This window comes from Coptis chinensis, chromosome 4, assembly GCF_015680905.1.
Source record: "Coptis chinensis isolate HL-2020 chromosome 4, ASM1568090v1, whole genome shotgun sequence".
In the NCBI taxonomy this organism is placed as follows: Eukaryota; Viridiplantae; Streptophyta; class Magnoliopsida; order Ranunculales; family Ranunculaceae; genus Coptis; species Coptis chinensis.
Window position 1 is genome coordinate 96145565 of NC_141459.1, and position 21219 is coordinate 96166783.

A 21219-nucleotide genomic window follows, 5' to 3' on the forward strand; every position below is an offset into this window, starting at 1 on the left:
GGGTTTAGTGGGTTCTAAGTGAGGGAGGTGAGCCTGATTTGTTGGTAAATAAGCTTTTAATCCACATCTTATCTATAGCAATCTAATAAGTTAGACGTTGGGTATTATTATTACATCAAAAAACAAGGCAATGACGTCACAAAATAAGTGCGCAAACGGTAAAGTTGAATTAAAACTCCAGTTTCACGTTTCATCTCATAATCTGAATTTCTCACGAAACAATAATAATAATAAAATAATAAAAAGAAAAAAATGAGAGTGTGAAGAAGAAAGAAAGAAAGAAAAAAAAAGTACGTCGTCTCCACTTCTAACTAACAAGTAACAACCGCAAATGGCGGAGAACCCAATTCCCATTCAATCATTCTTTCACACCCAACAATAATTCAGTTCCACTCCGGTAATTATTTTACTCATTTCATTTATTCATTTTTCACTGATCGGATGAATTTAACGGTTTCATTGATTCAATTATGTTTTTTTTACATAATAAGTTGTTGATCTAGTTATTTTGTTTTGTTTTTTAGGATCAACAAGTGTAAAGATTAGTTTTTTAAGTGTTTTTTTTTTGAGGAGAAGATGGATTCAGCCAGGAGTTGGTTTCATAAGTTTCAGCCAAGAGATAAAAATAGGTTAAAGAAGAAAGAAGGAACAGGAAATAATAGTACAACAACCAAAGTGTCCAATACAACTACTAGTACTAGTGCTAGTGATGAAATGCCTTCTAATGTTACTAAACAGAAAGTTGCAGCTGCTAAACAGTATATTGAGAATCATTACAAGGAACAAATGAAGAATTTGCAGGAGAGAAAAGAGCGGTATGCTTTTCTAATTTTTATTCACCATTATATATTCCATTGTCCTTAATGTACTTTTGGTGCTTTGGAAACTATTTGTGCTATCATATATTAACATCTGTCTTGAATGTGGGTATGAGGTTACATATGAGTTTACATTCTTTATATTTGTATAACTTTTCCCAAAGTTTTATTGCTCAAGTCTAGACGAGGACAGTAGTTAATTGATGAAAACTAGTTTATGTCGCGGGTCAAGTCTTGATAGTGGAGAATGCAGTCAATGTTTCCTCGGTCCATTTTCACCTCTTTCTTCTTACGTAGAGAATGACTCATTGTGCATGTTTTTTTAATCGGTAATTAATGGTTTATTTGTTGTTTATGATTTGTCATAAAAGCATGCAATAAGACTTTATTGGCTTTCGTATGTCCTGTGTGCAGTAGATATAGCTTTTAAGTAGTTATAACAACAGATGAATGTGTACGATTCCTTAGATTTGCATTAGCAAAGGCTACTTCTAGGGCCACTTTCAAAAGGATCCTACTTACTGAAATAGAAGTCAGAAAATGTTGAATGCCCTGTACGGTTTAGAAAATTTGAAGTTTGATGTGAACCAACCTGAAGAATGTCCTGTAGTCCCGTAAATGCAAACTGTTTCTAAACCAATCTGATGCCTTACTCGGAGATTGGTCTTGACTCTTGAATATAATTGACATCCTAGCTTATCCGATGGTCTGTTTTTTGTAGTGTATTTTGAATTTCAAGAGCTTGTCTAATATTTTTTTGTAGCCAGTACATGTCTTTCCATGCCATTTTTAGATGCAATATAATCAAGTGAGCGGTAGCGAACGTTTTTGAGTTGGGTTTGGAAAGTTAGGCAAAATGTTGTTTGTCTGTGCCCCCCTTCTTATTCACAACTCCACACGCTCTCTCCCCAGCCGACCTCTCCCCCACTATTCCACCGTTCACGCCCACTGCTCCCCCCTCACTTGATTATTTTTTTCTCTTAAATTGCCGGCAAAACCCATCTCTCCCTCTCTCCTTTCTCACCAATACCCATGTATCTCTCTTCTCCACTCCTTTTCCGCTCACGCCCCCCACTACAATGCAGTATACTAGTATTGAATGCTTGATGACATCAGAAATGGAATAAATAAGCGAATAGGAAGTAATTAGCTTACTGGATCATAACTAAAAATTTGAAGTATTTTAATATTTAGATGTGAAAACTTTGTTAGATAGTGCACTAGATTGAAGCACTACAGGTAACTGAAGCTAGTAGTAAACAAAAATGAAAAGCATGCATAGTACATGCATAAGTTTCTAAGGAAAATAAAACCAAATATCTTAACGAATATGTTTATAAGAAAAGGACTTGCGAACTGTCTATGATCCCTTTTTTTTAGGCAGTAAAGAATTTATCTCCCTTCCACGCACTACTTGATTCTAAGTTTGTAAGAATATATATATATATATATATATATATATATATCCCATGATAGAGGAGTGACATTGCAAAAGGAAACCTAAAAGAGGAATGGAAAATGAAAAATGAATTGAAGGTATATAAAATTTCAGTTTGTTGTGATTTTGTGTTTTTAAGTAAATTGGTGAAAATGGTAACAGTGCTTATGCAAAAGGAAGTATTTTTATTTTTCAAAAAACATCTCGTAAACAAGAAATTTGCCAAATGTTTGAAATTGAGCAACTTGAACCAAATTAGCCTTTCTTTTTAGTTCTAGCCTCATACTATTTATGTGATAAAGTGAGTTATAAGGTGTCCAGTGGCCTATTGGTCAAGCCTTGTGCCAAGGTCTAGAGATTGAATCCCACCTTCACCGGGGAAAAGGGGGTTTAATGACATTAGAGGGAATAGAGTTGTTACTGTCAAAAAAGATTTAAGTACTTATGCGACGTAAGTGGTAACTTGTCTTACTTTCCATTTTAGAATCATTAAGATACGTTTTGGGCTCATTGCCATCTTAGCAAGATTCTATGCTTTAAGGACAATCTTAAGAGCAATAAAATGATCAAGTAGAGCCATATTGGGAACATCTTTTACGTTTGTGGCTTTGTCGTATTGTGTCATGTATTAATTCCTTAAGGTTGTGAAGCTCTACTGGACATATATTATCAACAAGTGTTTTCAATAAAGAGATAAAACTGAGAGGCAAGAATATGAACATTTATATGTACGAACGCCAATTGGATTGCTCATGGGCTTTTTTGCACATATATTTGGAAGTTAAATTAGGACAGACTGAATATATGTTTACATATTAGTTTTTATTGTAAAGTTCTAATTTCTTTTGACCTTGTAACCTATGCGTACAATAATTAGAAAATCTTAGATCAGGTGCCTCTGTGTCTGGCACGGATTCTTTTAAGGAAATGAAGTGTCCAGGTTACTTAGGTGTAAGCCTACATTTACTTTATAAAAAAGTAATGGTCTTTCTAAATGGTGCTTTAGATTGGGATTTATTAGAGTTTGGTGAACAAGATGTAATGAAGATTGCTAGCATTGGATCTCCTCTTTCTAAATTGTCTTCCAAGTACCTCATGAAGAACGTCTCATGAGACCGTTCCATTTTTTTCCATGTCGTGGAAAGCGGCTTGGGTTTTGTTAGTTTCTTCATGAAGCCGTATGTTTATATCTCTATTTCGGTTTATGATAATTGATTAAACCCTAGCAATTATCCATATAGAATATGTTTTTTTCCAATATTTTTTTTGTTTTTCAATCAACATGTGTTGCTATTAATGCCATTTTTTTATTAGCATGTGTTGTGGAATGCAATATCACTATGAAATCTTCTACCAAATATAGCACCATTTATTGTTCTTCCACTGACACGCACCCACACAATTGTATCCTTGTATATCTGTATACTTATGTATATTATGGCATCTCCACTACTTACATGTATGTTTTCAAGCAGACGCAATGTGTTGGAAAGGAAGTTTTGATGATGCTGAGGTATCTAAGGAGGAGCAAAATAACCTACTTAAGTACCTGGAGAAAAAAGAGACAGAATACATGCGTCTTCAGAGGCATAAAATGGGGGCTGATGATTTTGAGTTGTTGACGATGATAGGAAAGGGTGCTTTTGGTGAGGTGTGTTTTCTCTTACCTCATGCTATATCTGTTGATTGTTCTTATTGTTAGGTCCCTGAATTGTAACGTGGCACCCTTCTGTTTACGTTTAATAGAAATATGACCTGAAGAGGGAGAAAGTATTTGTAAGAGAGTTTAAACATTAGCATAGTCGACATATTTTCACAAGCTAATCAGAATTTGGTTGTAAATAACCTATATGGAGCACCATTTGTGTATATACTCCTCGGTGTTAGAGTGGATTCATGCTTATTGTCATTTCTAATGAGAATCAAACTTTTTTGCTGCTCCTTTAAGGGGTAAGCACATTCATGGTGAGGCTGTACTACTGTGTATCTGCTGCTTTTCCCCGAGATTATCTTTTCGTCAGTTAAAGACACTCTTTTTGCATCAAAAGGCCTCATGTGTCTGGGGAAAAAACTTATAGTAGCATGAGCATACTTCTTTTTTGTTTTTACTAGATGGGGAGAGTTTCCTGATGAGATGTGTATGCTTGAGCTTGTTTCCTATCCTTTTTTCTTCTTATTTTTTTAACTTAAGTAGGGTTTTCTTGACCTGGCATTGTACTTCATTCTTTCTTTCTATTTCAGTATATTATTCTTTTACCAATGGAAACATAGTTCTTTTTCTCAAGTATATCATATTTTCAACTTCGGCAGGTTAGAATTTGTAGGGAAAAGACAACAAGTCATGTGTACGCAATGAAGAAGCTTAAGAAATCAGAAATGCTTCGCAGAGGGCAGGTGTATATTTTTATTCCTTCTGGCATGTGGTAACTTCTGCTTGAGTTCCCAATTTTACTTATTTCCAGTTTGCTTCTTCAGGTCGAGCATGTTAAAGCCGAAAGGAATCTTCTTGCAGAGGTTGATAGCAATTGTATTGTCAAACTTTATTGTTCTTTTCAAGATGAAGAGTATCTGTATCTTATTATGGAATATCTACCTGGTGGAGATATGATGACTTTACTTATGCGGAAGGATACTTTGACTGAAGATGAGGCTAGGTTTTATGTTGGAGAGACAGTTCTAGCTATTGAGTCTATTCATAAACATAATTATATCCACAGGTATGCTTTTTTGTTTTTGTTGATATCTTTGTTTCTACATTTTATACATTTTCTTTTCGGGACAAGAGAAGAAGTAAGCCTTGCTTTTCTTGTATTTTACAGGGACATCAAACCTGACAATCTTTTGCTGGATAGATATGGGCACATGAAGTTGTCAGACTTTGGGTTATGTAAACCATTAGACTGCAGTACACTTCATGAACAAGATTTTTCTGTTAGAAACAATGTAAGTGGACCCTTGCAAAGTAATGGGCGGCCTTCGTGCCAAAGCACACAGCAGGAGCAATTACAAAATTGGCAAAGAAATAGGAGGATGTTGGTAATTCCTTAACATGATGTTATTTGAGTTTCCAGTTTATTGAATCGTGTTTGCAACCTTTGCCTAATAACTGCTGGATCTATGAACTGTTTTAAGCTCTGTTTCTTGAAAATCACATTTGCCTGCATCCATCTCAACAGCTATGGGAAATGCCTGTGCCTACCTTTTTGTGCTTCTTCAACATTTGCCATGGATAATATTACTTAATTTGTTATTGCTATTTGACTATCTCACCTTCCCGTGTATATAGTATCATTATATAAGTTGGTTTGTTTGTAACCATAGCAGTTTTGGAGAACTTCATGTTAACTGCATGATCACATGTATTAAACTGCCTATATTGAAACTTGGCAGGCTTATTCTACTGTCGGTACACCTGACTATATAGCTCCTGAAGTTTTGTTGAAGAAGGGATATGGAATGGAATGTGATTGGTAAGTACTATAATATTTTATTAAGATCCTTAGAGGTTAGGGTATCTCTTAAGAGGATATTCTTTTATTCTTTTTCAGGTGGTCCCTTGGAGCCATTATGTACGAAATGCTTGTAGGATTTCCGCCTTTCTATTCTGATGAGCCTATGTCAACATGTAGGAAGGTATGGTTGGAAATCATAGTTGATCATACTTTCTCTTTCTTGACAGTTGTGTATGTTTTTGGTGAGGTTGCTCACTTGCTCTGTCTTGTGCCTGGCTATTGCTGTTTTGTGACGTTATGCTTGAGCTCAATTACGACCACAGCCTAGTTAAAACTTCAGACGTAGCCAAGTAGCCAACTGATATCTCCATAGTTTTGTTAGTGTAGTACTGGATGTCCTTGTTGACCTTGTTCTTACAGTAATTGACATCAATTGGTTATTTCAAACAAAATGTTAGCCCAGATTTACAGGGATTCTATTGTGTAATGCAGAATCAATATTCTGAATTGGCGAAAAACGAACTGTTTGGGCCTGCCAGATTGCAAGCCATGTGCACTGGGATCTTGACGAAATCTTGAATAAGAATAATGTTACCGCGGAAGTCTTTAACTGTAACTATAATTAAGCAACTTAATAAATCGGTAATGGAATTTAAGAAGTTTCAGATAAATGTTGATGAGTTTCATTCAAGACTTTGACGTCCAAATTTAATTTTCAGAACCATAATTTAGTCAAGTTTAACCTCTTTTTCAGTTTCAAGTTTCTTACTTGAACTTATAAAATTCGGAGCTTTAGTTACTTAGTCAATGAATTTAAAACTCGTGTGCTCTGATGTCTAGGATATTGGAGCTATAAGAAGGCTTTATTCTAGTTAAGGTCCTTTATGCTATCACTTGTGAGGAAATCTATGAGTTTTCGGTAACCAAATCTGATAATGATGCTAAAACAGCAGTAGTTACGTGAAACATAATAGTTCTCTTAATGATAAGACTAGGGGTGCAAACAGATAGGTTCGGATTCGGATATGTATGTATCCGAATCCAAAAATTTATACCGATATCCGAATCCGACGGATATTAAATTTTTTATCCGAATCTGATTTCGGATATCCGAATCGGATATTGGATAATATCCGATCCGAAAATTAATATTAATTAAAATTTTATTTGCTTTGAATAATTTATTTTACCACTATAAAAACTATTATAAATATATATATATTTGTCATTTATTATTATTATTTTGTTATTATAGTTTTATATTATTAGTTTATGATTTTATGTAATATTTTATACAATAATAAATAAATAAATAAATTATATATAATAACTATTAATTTTTTAAATCGGATCGGATATTTTCGGATGTGGATATGGCAGTATCCGAATCCGTATCCGAAACCAGTTCGGACATAAAAAATTATCCGAATCCGATATCCGAAAATTTCGGATAATATCCGATTTTTCGAATACTTCGAATTCGAATATTTGGATATCCACTTGCACCCCTAGATAAGACCTAATATAAAAATATTATGGGCTTCCCTAGTGAGAATCTGTCTCAACATGGCTTCAAATAATGCCTGTGACTTCTAGGGTATAGCCGCCTTTGAATGATTACTGAGAGGCAATTCATAAAGTTAACTAATATTTTTTTTAAGCTGGGGATAAAAGATCTTTAAGAAATTTTAACATTTCCCTGATGATGCTTCCAACCTTTCTGATTCTTCTAGTATATCAACATTAGCATAACTTAAAGGTTGTAGCATCTTACTTTAATGTCTAACATCGGCACTTTTTTTTCCCCGATAGTAGCGATTGTCACAATTAAAGTTGCTGGAAATATTTCGAATTTATTAATCTAGTTTTCTTCATTTATTGACTACCTTTCTTTCCATTTTTACAGATAGTAAATTGGAGAACTCATTTGAAATTTCCTGAAGAAGCAAAGCTATCTGCAGAAGCTAAAGATCTTATCAGTAAACTTTTATGTAATGTCGAACAAAGACTTGGAACCAAAGGCGCTCATGAAATAAAGGTGTAGTTTGTGTATTTGTTCTCAATTCTTGCATTTTTTTTTGTAGAAAGTATAACTTACCTGGTTTTTTTCTTTCACATTTTCAGGGTCATCCTTGGTTTGAAGGTATCAAATGGGATAGGCTATATCAGATGGAAGCGGCTTTCATTCCAGAGGTCAATGATGAATTGGACACTCAAAACTTTGAGAAATTTGAGGAGGTAAACTTTTATACATAATATTTTATCTATCGGTTTATATACAGGCATTCCATGTTTCTCATTTTGTATCCTTTGCAGACTGACAATCAGATTCAAACATCATCAAAATCGGGACCATGGAGAAAGGTGAGCATATTAGTTCGTATGACGTTCCATAACTTCTAGTAACTCTATTGCTCCCAATAGGATTTTTGTTTTTTTTGCTTAAAAGGGTAATTGTATTGAGCAAAAAATTCATAAGAAGAAAATATACGAAAAATTGCATAGGTTTACTACAGCCCTTAGAACTCAAAATGAATTGGAAAATGAATGGAATGGCCCTGGATCTATGTACTGTAACTCGGCGGTGTGAGACTATATATTTCAACATTACTGTATGCCAACTATTCATTCATTAACCTGATTCTGCTGCACACTTGGCCTTTCACTGCATAATGATTTTTTACTAAGCTGAGTACTGTTTATTTTGGTTGCAGATGCTCTCGTCGAAGGATATCAACTTTGTGGGCTACACCTATAAGAACTTTGAAATTGTGAACGATCATCAAGTACCAGGGATTGGTAATCTTATTCCTCTGATGCAGCACTTTCAAACTTTTGACTTGCAGTCCTTGTGCCATTATACCTGACTAGATTAGATAAGCCAACTTGGGTCATTCCTACTTGTTACGTTAGATAAATGACTGTTGGGATCATATCTCTCTCATTCAAACCTTTCATCTGGGCTACATGGTTAGTGGTAACTGGTTGTTTTTTATGTTTTGTAGCTGAATTGAAGAAGAAGAGCACTAAATCAAAGAGGCCATCCATCAAGGCCCTTTTTGGTAGGCTTTATCTGTTTTCCTTGTGCTAAATGAAAATATTCCGTTTTTCTTTTCAGAACACCACATTTCATATTCTTATTGAAGATCTATATGAGTTTCGAGAGATCCACAAAACCAGCTTATTTTGTTCTTGCCATCAGCATTAACATCACCTACCAGTGTGTTCAAGGACTGATATAAATTTATAAAGAAATCAGAATCATGTGTTAGGGTGAATATGTAATATCCAAGAGAGATTACAAAACATTACTACTGTACTCATCAACAAGGATATTTGACATTTTCTTACTACTATATACACGTTGGAGTTGCACAAAATGAACAATATGATTCTGCGTAGATGGTGGACTTTATTTTCAAGTACAATGGTTCTCTTTTAAGATATTCTTCACATCACTGATAACCGTGCATGAGGCACTGAGTTCCTAATTATGTTTGATGATGAAATTGTTGAGAGTGTTATAAAAGGCGTATCAAAGCTTTGAGGATCACTTCCTCTGTGAGGCTCGAGGCTTAAGCCTCAATAAATGAATAAATTATTAAAAAAGAGAGCAAGTTAAATGGGGTTTGATAATGGAAGTTTGTGATTTCTAATAGGATGAGGTGTTTTGATGCTCAAAGCTTAACCTAATTTTAATCTTTAAAGAAGTTATGAGGGACTGAGAAGTAAAATAAACGGAAAAAAAAACATGGAAAAAAAAAGTGTTCAAGTATAAAAACATGTGGGGCTTAAGCCTCGATGCGTTTTTTTAAACCTTGATTGTTAGGAAGAAAAGAAATTAACAGATAAGTATTTTTTTTTTTTTTTGGGTATAGCATACAGAACTTGTGAGTGAGGATCTCAATTATGTGTCTGTAAGTTTACCTTTGCCAGCTCAAACAAATTTTTGTTTAATGTTGCAGAAGGTGAGACAGATGATGGTAATCAATCTTTTCAAGGGAGCTTTCTGAACCTTTTGCCTCCCAAACTAGAAGTCTCTAAGAATCAAAACCACTCTCGTGAACCCCGCTAGTCACTTTGAGATGGAAGATGACATTTGAGGAGCTTCAACAACAGAATCAAGTGCGTGTGCCCTGTTGTTCCTATTTTACTGTTTCATCTGCCTTGAGGTTTTCTGGCAGGATAGCTTTACAATAGTAAAAGAGGGCAAAGCCCAAAGAGTGGATGAGTTTTGGGGATGAGCTTTAATGACACATCGTTTCTTGATTGGATCAGTTGAGGCATGTGTAAAAAAAAGTTTCTCAGCTGAAAGTAATTTTTAATTCTTTTAGTATCTGTGTATTCTATTTTTTGTAAATTTCTGGTAAAGATGCAAGAAAAGTTGTAAAATATTCTCAACCACTAAATTTTTAGCTTACATGACTGTATTTCTAACATCTTGTTGATCAAATTAATGAAAAAATATTGTTGCAAGTCATCTTGGAGGGCAATTGGACGTCTTGCTGTTCAGGAAAATCTGTGCTCTTGAAAATACTCTTACTGTTTTGCATTTCCACCTTCAGTTTCACCGAACAAGCCCTGTCAGTGACTTCTCATCCTCGTTTATCTAACAAGACCATTTATTTGTTATTAAGGAGTTCGTCTACCCGAGGATATCCTCATAGGGACGAGAGACCGTTGGTCTCGGAACTCTCATCCCTACGAGGATATTCTCGTAGTAGCCCAGGCCAAAGGTAAGTCTCACTTTAAAAATGAAGGAACTTGAAGTTGAATAGACTTGAACAGCCTTAAGAATAAGAATAGAAGAAATTCGAGCTCATACAATGATACAAGTGAGCGTCAGTCAATCGACTCAATCTCAATCCAACTCTTTTACAAGAATAAAATAAACAGAAACCTTAGTGCCCAACTTTAGTTGCATCATTGCTGGTGCAACTTGCAAGAAATTCATACCAAAGTGTTACATGTGAGATTTGAATGTGTGATTGCTGGCCAATACAAAGTAGTTGGCATACATCATCCAATGTGTCAATCATGCTTAAATTAGTGTCCACATACACGCTAATTTGTTGGACAATGTAAGACTATGCACTCTGAGTCTTAACAATTACCACGTGTTCTCACCTAGAGTAGGTAAATGTTTGGTGAATCAGAATAATCGTTCATCAGCATATTTGTTTGCCTCTTTAAGACCTTTTTTGCATGAGAGCTTATTATATTAGTTCGAGTGTAAATCAACTCTACAAAACATCCTTAAGTTACATAGGTTTACGTTAAAAACTTAAATTATGGAAGACACTTTTCCTTCGTAATTCAAGTCAAGGTCCTGACTTCATAAGCCAGACTGGGCAGGGATTACATTTGATCTCCCAAACCTATTTGATACATTTGTCTATTTTTGCTAAAAGATAATTGTATTAAATAACAAAAATAGTTTACAAATTTGCTAAACAATTAAACATATATGTTATTCTACAAAATGGGTTAACATTCTTCTTGGAAATACGTCTGTAAGACTAACTACAAGTCTACGATAATGTTGTTTAATGGTTTAAGTGTTTAACATTCTCTTCATTTTCTTATCAGTTTTTGAGCTGCTCTTCCTCTCTACTTTCTAACCTAGAACACGGAACATCCAAGTCAACTAAGTTTGACCGTGATATTTTTTCTTTTTATAAAGTTATCTTTTTGTTGAGCATGTAGATGGTTTATGCCACAACATATACTTGATTTATTACCGTTATCTTACCTAACGAGAAATTTTATTACAGTTAGCATGTGGCACCACAAACTAACAAATCGATGTAACCAAGGTTTAGACATTTTGTCGTTTTAATTTTAGAGGTCCTGATTTTTGGGGGCATTGTTCACAAAACTGAGTTGCTCTGAACTGGATATCACACAAAACTAAAAACAAATAATATAAAAAGCAAAAGCAAAAAGATAAACAAATAAATATTTTTTTTTTTTTCTTCTCCTTTTCTTTCTTCTTCTTCTTCTCGTTTCTTCGTTAAACCCTCCCATTTTTTGTCCCAGCTGTTCATCCAATTTTCAATTTTTTCCAAAAAAAATTCCCATTTCTCAATCCCCTTCTGAAAAAGATTCATTTTTTTTGGTTTTTTGGGTGTTTAAATCAGTTTATTCAAATTTATCTGATCAAAAGGATCTATTTTTTTCATTTGCATTTGTTTTTTTTTAATAACAATGCAATTCAACATTGTTACAAATTCAAGTGTTTTGAATTAGAATTTTTGGTTTTTTGTTGTTGTTTATTAGAAATTCTCATCATTTGTTTATCAATAGACAAGTTTATTTAGGGTTTTGAGCTTTGGGGAATCTTTGTTAGTCAGTAATTGAGATTTTAGAGTTGAAAGTATTATTTTTTAGGCGAATTTTGTAGTTATTCTTCGAATGGTAAAATTTTGGGGTGGTTGAAGAAGAGTTAATTGAAATTTGGATAATGGCTGATGCTATTGGTGGGAAATTTAAGATCGGTCGAAAGATCGGGAGTGGATCTTTTGGTGAACTTTATCTAGGTTGGCGTTGTTTGTTTTCTGCATTTAAAGTTTTGAATATGTTGAGATGGTTTGTGACTGGTGTTTTATTTGATTCAGGTACTAATATACAAAGTGGAGATGAGGTGGCAATCAAGCTGGTATGTTGGACCTTTTTTGTTTTTCTCAAGTATTTGTGTCTATGTTTGGCATGATTCCATTTGTAATGTTGTTGTGTATGAGTTAGAGTGATTGCATTACTGGAAAATTTTCATCAGATTTCACATTTGTATAGAGATCCCTAAAATCACTAGAACACATTCTTCCTTGTTTCGTTTAGAGTACAGTAGCTTCCTGAGAATACTGTCTCATCGTAATGATGGTGATAGTGTGGGATTTTTATTTATATCGACTACATTCTGAGAGCAAGTCCAATGGAGGACTGCTAAGTAGAGCTGTTAAAGTACTGCCACGTAGAAATTTTGGCATGTTTTAGCTTGCCAGCTAAATTTATCTGGTCAAAAACCTTAAAACTGTTCCAATGGTCTTTCTTAACTTTGAGGTGCTAAAGGGATACAGACGACGACACACTTTCTGCCGTCTGTCCATTAGTTGCAAATATAAGTAATTTTTTTTTTTGGACAGACGGCACAATTTCTGCCGTCCGTCGAAATTTAACACACAAACGGAAGAAATTGTGCCGTCCGTCTCCCGGAATTTGGCTGGGTTTATCACACCAACCAAATTTAGAAGCCTTCTAGCAGCCCTTTAGCACCCCATTGGACTTGCTTTGAGAGGAGAACTACTTTGTGTAAAAACTCATTTGATAGGTCTTCTCCTTTTCCTTTCTGTACTTTTGCAATTGTGCATATTGTTTGAATGATGGGCATTTGCAATTATGCACACTGTTCAGTTTCAGTTCCCACAGCTTACCATGTTTCGTAACATTCTAATTGTCAGGAAGCTGTGAAAACCAAGCACCCTCAGCTTCACTATGAGTCGAAATTGTATATGCTTCTTCAAGGAGGAAGTAAGTTCTGGTTTCACTTTCTTTTAAACTTCATTGTAAAGATGGATTTGTTGATTTGATCACCTCTGATGAAATTGGAACTGTTAATTCATTTTTAGTGATCAATCTTGGTTTTTGGTATTTGCAGCTGGGATTCCTCATTTGAAGTGGTTTGGAGTCCAAGGTGACTACAATGTCATGGTTATCGATCTTCTTGGGCCAAGTCTGGAAGACTTGTTCAACTACTGCAATCGGAAGTTAACGTTGAAAACCGTCCTGATGCTTGCTGACCAGTTAGTAAGTATAATTGAGCTATATAGCGGATATATATTTTTTACTGCATTCAACTAATTAGTTTCTGTGTATCTTTTGACTCACCTCCCTGAATTACCTTTCTCCCCAATCTTCTATGTGTAGTTAAATAGAGTCGAGTATATGCACTCAAGAGGGTTTCTGCATCGTGATATCAAGCCAGATAATTTTCTAATGGGTTTAGGGCGTAAGGCAAACCAGGTATATAATACTTTACATTGAGTTATTGACAGTTACAGGCACAGAATTATATCTATTTTTTCTTAATTTTTAGACAAGTGCACATTTTTGTTCTTCTTTTCTGTGTGAACTTACATAGACTCCATACTTCAATTTATTTTTTTATTGTTATATCACTTTAAGCCTTCAGCTATAAACATGACTACAAGCTTCACCTTCTTGCGCACCAAGCACTGGGAGAGCTCTCATTAATTAATCTGCTTTCGCCTAAAGCAAAGTTGTTAGTTCACGCATTAGAGTATTATGGATGGAAAAGAATTGTAAAGTGTTTGAGCATGAAATCACGAATAAAGGGACATACATCAAGATTATTGTACTTGAGGTGTAGGTGGTTATCTATGATTGGGAGATCAGGAATATGGCATTTCGCTTTTGACAAACTACAATGTTTGGGAGAACTTAAGACTATTTAATCTGGCAACTCCACGATGCTCTTGTTAAACATTACATCGGGAAGACTGTCAACTCACATCAATGTTGTATGCTATTGTTGAAACAATCTTGTGGAAACTGAACATTAATATTGGCTAGGACGCAACAGAAGTTGCATTGCACTTCTCTGAAGTCAGGGCTCTTCAGTAAGGAGGATGCTCTTCTGTAGCTAAAACGTGGATGATCCAGTTTGGTGCTGCCTGGAATCAGCTTATATGTGATACTAACCGGTTTATCAGTTACTAGGGAGAAGAGAAAAGTTTATACTGTTGCTAGGTATTTGGTGGTTGTATGCTTGAAAACCTTACATTAGGAAATGGAGCGGTTTGAGACTTTCTAAGAATGCATCTATGAAATGGTGAGTAGATTTAGGGTGGTGGATGCTAGAAAGTGGACTTGGGAAACAAAAGATGAGTTCACCATGAAGTCATTCTACTTGGTCGTAGCCAAGGAGTTTGCCTTGTTGAATCTTAAGGCTACGGAAAGAATCGTAAATGTTTGACATAGAAGGATATGGAGAATCTCTACCCCGTTCCATGTAGCTTTCTTTTGTTGGCTTGCTTATTTGGAAAGGATCAAAATGATTGATAATCTTAATCGAAAGGGTGTTAATCTACAAAATATATGCCAATTTTGCAAAGGAATGGAGGAAAACATTGATCACCTTTTAGTGAACTGCCCTCTAGCAATCGATGTTTGGAATCTATTTTTCTTCTCAGTCAATAGGCCGTGGATCCAAACCTTAAATGTTAAAGAAGCCTTGGTGAAGGAGTTGATTGTGGGTCCATTGTCTAGTAAAGGACTAAAGCTCAAGGGCTAATGGATCATATTCAAAGCGCGATAATGTGGGGTTGTGGAAGGAAAGAAACTTAGGATCTTCGAGCATAAGGAAAATGAACTTCACAAGATAGTGGAAGATGTCGAAGAAGTGTTGTGTGATTGGGCAATGATGGAGAGTTAAACCAATAGGTTAATTTAACCCTAGGTTAGCCGCAAGCACACAACGATTGATGTAAATAGTTGTGGCGAACGGTCCATCCCACAGGGAATGCTAAATTGGAGAATCGAATTCTATTACTATTAATTAACTAATTCAAACATAGTTTAGAGAATTACGTTTTCTAAAACTAACTACCAACGGAAGCAAATCTAAAGTTGATTGAGACAATTGGAGAGAGATTATGACTTTTGATTCCACCACTAGACCTTCAGTTGATATTCTAGACATGAGTTCCAGATTTTCAATTTAATACGAGAAACATCCAAATGAGAATTCAGTGTCTCCTCGACATTTTATCGTGACAACCCTTTTTAATACATAAGGATCTTCTGAAATTCAGCACTATAGTTCAAACTTACAGATTATTAAGCCTTATGAAGGCACAAATAATATCTAAATTTGATAACGTCAATTAAATCAAGCTTCCATAATTAGTAAAAGATTCTGACCACCAAGGATGCTTGACATACAAGGTGAAAGAAGAAAACTACTAGAATAAGATTCAAACACAATTATTAGAAGAAGATTCAACAATTAAATTATATCAAAAGCATCAAAATCTATTCTAAAATATATAAATGAAGTCTAGGGCTTCATCGCAGCCCTAGCTAGAAATTTAGCTAAACAGATTAATTGAACATGATCAAAAAGGAGAAGAAAAACTCATGTCGACCTCCATCAATTCATGCTCCAATCGATCCAATTTTCTGCTCTCCAGGAAAATGACCCTGCCACTTTAATTCTCTTCCATATACATGGTTCTCAGATCCGAAAGTAGAGAGTTCGGTTTGGTTTTAGAAACCAGGATGTAAAGCTGAATGGAATTGGATTCTTAATGAGACAATATGGTGGTGTAAGGAACGAATTAGAAAGGGAGGGTGCTGGCGTAAAGGAAAAGTGGTATCCTGTTTACTGTAAGTGAAAGGAGAGAGGTGGGTTTAGTAGGAAATTGGTATGGTAAGTCATTATTTGGTATTTGGACTTGAGGATTGGTTCTCTTGTTCAATTAGGAAGCACCAAGAGAAAAGGAAGAGGTGTGAATTCGTGAAATGGTCTGACAGTATTAAAAAGAAGAGATAGAATTGGATCGTCCAGTTGTGCATGGTATACCTTACTTGGTGAGTGGCGTATTATTACAGTAAGCAAACAACCTTTTCTATATCTTTGCTGGTCACGTGTGTTCACCCGCTTCTCCTAGGCTTTCATTAATTTGCTCCTGGTGCTTGAGTGCTTCATGCAATAAACCCATGTGACTATTCTTTCTATTTTATGCTTGTATATTTGGTAAGCATTACTAAGCAGCAACACTTTCTACTCACAGCTAACACCCAACAGATCTATTTCTTGACTTTGTATTAAATACACCAGTACATAAAATTCTAAGCAATTGCAATATCCAAAATGCCATCATTTCCACATATTCTTTCATGCATTTCAATTCCTGCAAAATTAACAAAAACCACACTTATAAAATAAAAACTAATAATTGAATGATCTTACTTACACAAAAATGGGTGTAACAATGAATTATTTACGTGAAGTGCACCTCCAAGCTTTCGAGGAGTGGGTTGCTATGATTTTATTTGTAATTGGGAATCTCTTGTACTTTGAGAGTTTGAGGTTGTATGGGCATGAAATCATAAATGTATGATCTAGTAGCTTCTTGCTACCTACGATCACTTATGTAATTGTAATATGCAGATGTTTGATCGTTCAACTTTGAATGATATAAATTTAATTTTAACGATCAAAAAATAAAAATGCTTCGAAACCTCACAATGATAGCTCTACACATCTGACAGTTCACTGCCACAGGTGTACATCATTGACTATGGCCTTGCAAAGAAATACAGGGATCTTCAAACTCATAGACACATACCATACAGGTACATAGCTGTTCTATGTTTTCATCGATTATCCATGAGTCTCTTTTACTGATGTTCTTACTGCTTGTTATATTCACAGCTTATTCAAAAGCTCTTTTGTTGCATATTTTTTCTTTGGGTTGGTATATCTAGTTCTATGACACATGAAAGGCTTATGTCCATCCATAGACGCATCCTTAAGGTGTTCATTGACTGGAATGGTTATTTCTAACTATTAAGGTGCCTATATTGTGTACTAGGGTTACGATTGTATTCATTTTACATTTGCATTCTCTGCTTTTATGCATGACTGTTTACTAAACTAAAAACTTTGCAACCTTTCTTTCAAATATTTTAGGCTTTTCTTTACTTCTTATGAGGACTCATCTGGTGTTTATTGCAGAGAAAACAAGAATCTCACTGGAACAGCTCGATATGCAAGCGTCAATACTCACCTCGGAGTTGGTGAGTTAACTTGCTCACAGTTATTGATTGTTAGTTAGCTACTGGAACGAGTAAAATGAACTCTCTCCTGAATGAAACTCTTCTCCCTTGCAGAACAAAGTAGGAGAGATGATCTTGAGTCTCTTGGTTACGTTCTTATGTATTTCTTGAGGGGAAGGTAAATTTATTGTAGGGATACCTTTGGTTCCCTGATCTTTCATTCTTTTCTTTTTTACCATTGGGGCCAGTTATTCATTTTTTGTTGTCAAACTTTGCCAATTTTGTGGTTTATCAGCCTTCCGTGGCAAGGACTGAAAGCTGGAACTAAAAAGCAGAAGTATGACAAGATCAGTGAAAAGAAGATGGTTACTCCTGTAGAGGTATTTTGCTAGCTACCTTCATCTATATTTAAACACTTTGATGAAATTGTATGGATCTTCGACTATAAGGATCTCTAGTTGTTCTCGAAATTTGCTAGACGTGTAGGCTTGTGCCTTGACCTGAGGGTGGTCTTTGTCACATCCCAAACCTTAGGGAGTACAAGATCTTCGAAGGTGTCCAGTGGCCTACTGGTTAAGACTTGGGAGGTTGCGCCCAAGGGGGTTTGATTCCCACCTTCAACGGGGAAAGCAAATGTTAAGGGACTACAGAATAAAGCTCTAACTATCCAACAGAAAGGGCCAAATAAACCTTCACTTGGAGTGGGAGAGAGAGGAAGAGGACTGGGGGGGAGTCAAGGGTTGAATTTTAATAGAAGTTGTACCAATCAAAATCCCAATTACTTTCAGTGAAAATTCCACTGAAATGCTGATCTTAAATAATACTCTCATTGAAACAGGTACTCTGCAAATCGTACCCATCAGAATTTATTTCATACTTTCACTATTGCCGATCATTGCGATTTGATGACAAACCCGACTACTCATATCTCAAAAGACTTTTTCGCGACCTTTTTATCAGAGAAGGTAGAGTATTCTTTCCTTTCCCTCTCTTTTCCTTTTTTCTTGTAAGTTTTCTTTTCTATCTCGATTCTAGTTTCTATAGTGATGGATTCTGTTGGAGTGTATGCTTTATCCCTTGGCATGTATGTTGGCTCAGGATATCAGTTTGATTATGTATTCGACTGGACTGTACTTAAGTATCCTCAGATAGGTGCAAATTCCAGAGCACGGGTAAGTGCTATCGACTTTCTGAGCTTTTGTTTTTCATTATATATATCTTTCATTATTTCTTAATCTTCTTTTCGTATTAAAGCAGCCCAGTGGAAAAATAAGCACAAACCCAGGTCCATCTGCAGAAAGACCGGAAAAGGCTTCAGGTGAATTTTTTTATCATATAAACTTGTTTAAGGTTACAAGTCAATGTCTAGAAACGGGGTTTAAATCAGTGAGTGGCCAGTCTGAGGTGATACTAGCATAGTTTTGTGTTTGGACTACATGGTCTTGGTTGAGCTCTCTTTATTTCATCAGTGTTTTCTAGTATTGATCAAAGTTTGTTGCCTAGTATGATTCAAGTCCTGCTGTTTTCAAATTTAGTTTGAACATGATGTTACAAAGCATTTTGCTCACATCTTCCTTGTATCTGCTAATGCACGAGGATCTGATTTTTCTTCTTTTATAGCAGGACAAGATATTAAAGATAGATTCATTAATGCAGTTGATGTGTTTGTTAGAAGATCCCCGGGTCTACAAGATTCTGTGAAGTACAAGAGTTCAGGGGATGCACCGTCTTCGAAAGAGGTAAAGTAAACTAGTCATTCATTGTTCTTGTTGTTTTGTTATTTATTGAAAGAGAAAATAAACTCTCTAGAGTTCTACATTCTTGTCTGAGTTTGAGTTTGTCTCTTAGTTTGATTTTCTTGGCAACTTAGATCATCAGCATTTACCTTCCTTTCTGTTCAATAGGGAGCTAGTACTTTGCAGTTCTCAAGCTTCACACGTCTAGTTACATTTGTTGCGTATTAATGAGTAAGTCTCTGCCAACTTTTTCAGGCACCTGAACGTGAAAGAGGCCGTACTCCTTTGTCTCGAAATAGCAGTGCTTCAAAGAGGGCTATTGTTTCAAGCAGCCGTCCAAGCTCCTCTGGTGAACCCAGTGAGAGTCGGTCAAGCCGGTTACTCTCTAGCAGTGGCCGCCAGTCCACGACCCATAGGATCCAACCTGGGTTCGAGTCAAGATCATCGTCCCTCTCCCGCACAATGGTTGGAAGAGGCCCTCGAGAAGATCCTCTTCGAAGCTTTGAGCTTCTATCTATTGGTGCAGAGAGGAGGAAGTGATGGAGATCAATATTGTGAAGATGCGCTGCTTCTATATCAAAGGGGAAGTTTCTCGATTGCCGTTTCTGGTGCCAAGCATTTATTGCCTTTGTATATGCCAATTTCCATTTGTGGGTTCAGTTCGCACAGCTAAAGCTCGTCAGAGCCTTCATTGAGTTGCGCTGTTTCTTACCCCAGCCTATTGGCTACTTAAGGTTGTGTTTTACTGTCATCCAAGAAAGGAAGATAATGTTCATAGAAGGTGACCGAGATAGCTGTACTAAATACAAGATTCGTATCTTGATTCCTTTCGTTCTTAAAATTGTTGTCCCCGTAATGTGGTGTTATATTAGTGTTTATGAAAGTTCTAAAACTGGTGAAAATACTTGATTTGTGAAAACAAATTGTTGGTGGTGCGGCATTCTGAGAACGGTAGAAGAGAATTGCTTTGGAAATATCTTATCATGTTGGCATTTTGCACTTGTTCATAAGTTCATGTCTTTCTTTCAATGGTAATTTTAGTCTAGTTTACAATGGTAATTTTAGTCTAGTTTACAATGGTAATTTTAGTCTAGTTTACATTTGTGACTAGATATGCGATCTATGACCGTGATCGTAAACAATGATTATTAGCAATATAACTACCTGGATATCAACAAACATAAATAACTTACTGGCACCAATACATTCTTAAAAGAAATAGACTAATGTGGACAAATAGACTAAAATTAAAATTAATCTATCGGTTTTGCATTTTTTATTGAGCCGTCAACAATGGCTTTCATTTGAAGCATTTTTTATTGAGCTGTTTATTGAGCTGTCAACAATGGCTTTCATTTGAAGAAAGAGAGAGTCTATATATAGTGCAACTATCTTCTCTACTATTTTCTAGTGGGCTTGGCATAGTCTCATAGAACGTGAACACGAAAACAAAGTATATATTATTGACCAAAAACTAACATTAATGAATTTCCAAAAGTGATACAAGTGATTTGTAAGCTAAAAAATTGAACCACATGAAGACTTTTTTTGGCTAATCAACATATAAATCATAGTGAAAATTGAAAGATGATAAACACCGAATATGTGGGTATCCATGTGAAAAATAAAATTATTATAAAGATGGGACCAATCCTGTTATTATTTTGAATCAAAATCATCATCCAACTTGTTTGATACCGCATATTTAATAATTTAAAGATACAAAATATTTTATTGTTAATGTCGAATTTTATCCCTAGAGGTTAGATTCAACATTACACCAAAGATAATGTGAAGTAGTGGTGATTGAGAAAGGAAGGTGTTTGGATGTTGGTTAGGGCTGTTTTTCTATGTGGGGAAGATGCTTACATATCCATTTCATAAGAGAATATGGAATCAAGCCCAAATGTAGTTATGAGGTTGGCTTTTATAGGTGTTATGAACAAGTAGTTGGTAGTTGGTAGTTGGTAGGACAC

General features: G+C 35.4%; 2 protein-coding genes across 5 annotated transcripts; both read left to right on the forward strand.

Moving 5' to 3' along the window:
* Positions 1-265: 265 nt before the first annotated feature.
* LOC147505926 (uncharacterized) lies at positions 266-10188 on the forward strand. The gene is given in 15 exon segments (XM_086558314.1): positions 266-397; positions 571-815; positions 3732-3753; positions 3755-3907; positions 4567-4650; positions 4732-4973; positions 5076-5292; positions 5647-5726; positions 5805-5889; positions 7615-7746; positions 7833-7946; positions 8025-8072; positions 8423-8507; positions 8714-8770; positions 9674-10188. Coding segments are annotated over 14 exon segments (1668 nt in total). The 5' UTR covers positions 266-397; positions 571-576; the 3' UTR covers positions 9784-10188.
* A 1233-nt stretch (positions 10189-11421) lies between these two features.
* Positions 11422-20217, forward strand: LOC147505927 (casein kinase 1-like protein 10). Of its 4 annotated transcripts, none has more exons than XM_086558316.1 (14): positions 11422-12247; positions 12326-12366; positions 13166-13235; positions 13363-13511; positions 13632-13727; positions 17014-17084; positions 17467-17528; positions 17622-17685; positions 17803-17887; positions 18346-18472; positions 18606-18679; positions 18765-18825; positions 19128-19246; positions 19499-20217. In XM_086558316.1, exons 1-14 carry the CDS (start codon positions 12172-12174, stop codon positions 19781-19783), a joined length of 1380 nt encoding a protein of 459 aa, XP_086414442.1. In that variant the 5' UTR covers positions 11422-12171; the 3' UTR covers positions 19784-20217. The 4 variants fall into 4 exon arrangements, with proteins under 4 accessions (XP_086414442.1, XP_086414441.1, XP_086414444.1 ...); XM_086558315.1 differs by having other exon boundaries at positions 11476-12247; positions 18762-18825; XM_086558318.1 differs by having other exon boundaries at positions 11546-12247; positions 19131-19246.
* The last annotated feature ends 1002 nt before the right edge of the window (positions 20218-21219 follow it).

Excerpts from the sequence above, each read along its gene's own strand:
- LOC147505927 (XM_086558315.1), top strand. The coding sequence starts at position 12,172 with ATGGCTGATGCTATTGGTGGGAAATTTAAGATCGGTCGAAAGATCGGG. Across the intron at positions 17,686-17,802 it reads ATGTATTTCTTGAGGGGAAG|CCTTCCGTGGCAAGGACTGA; the intron begins GTAAATTTATTG and ends GTGGTTTATCAG. Across the intron at positions 17,888-18,345 it reads AGATGGTTACTCCTGTAGAG|GTACTCTGCAAATCGTACCC; the intron begins GTATTTTGCTAG and ends TCATTGAAACAG.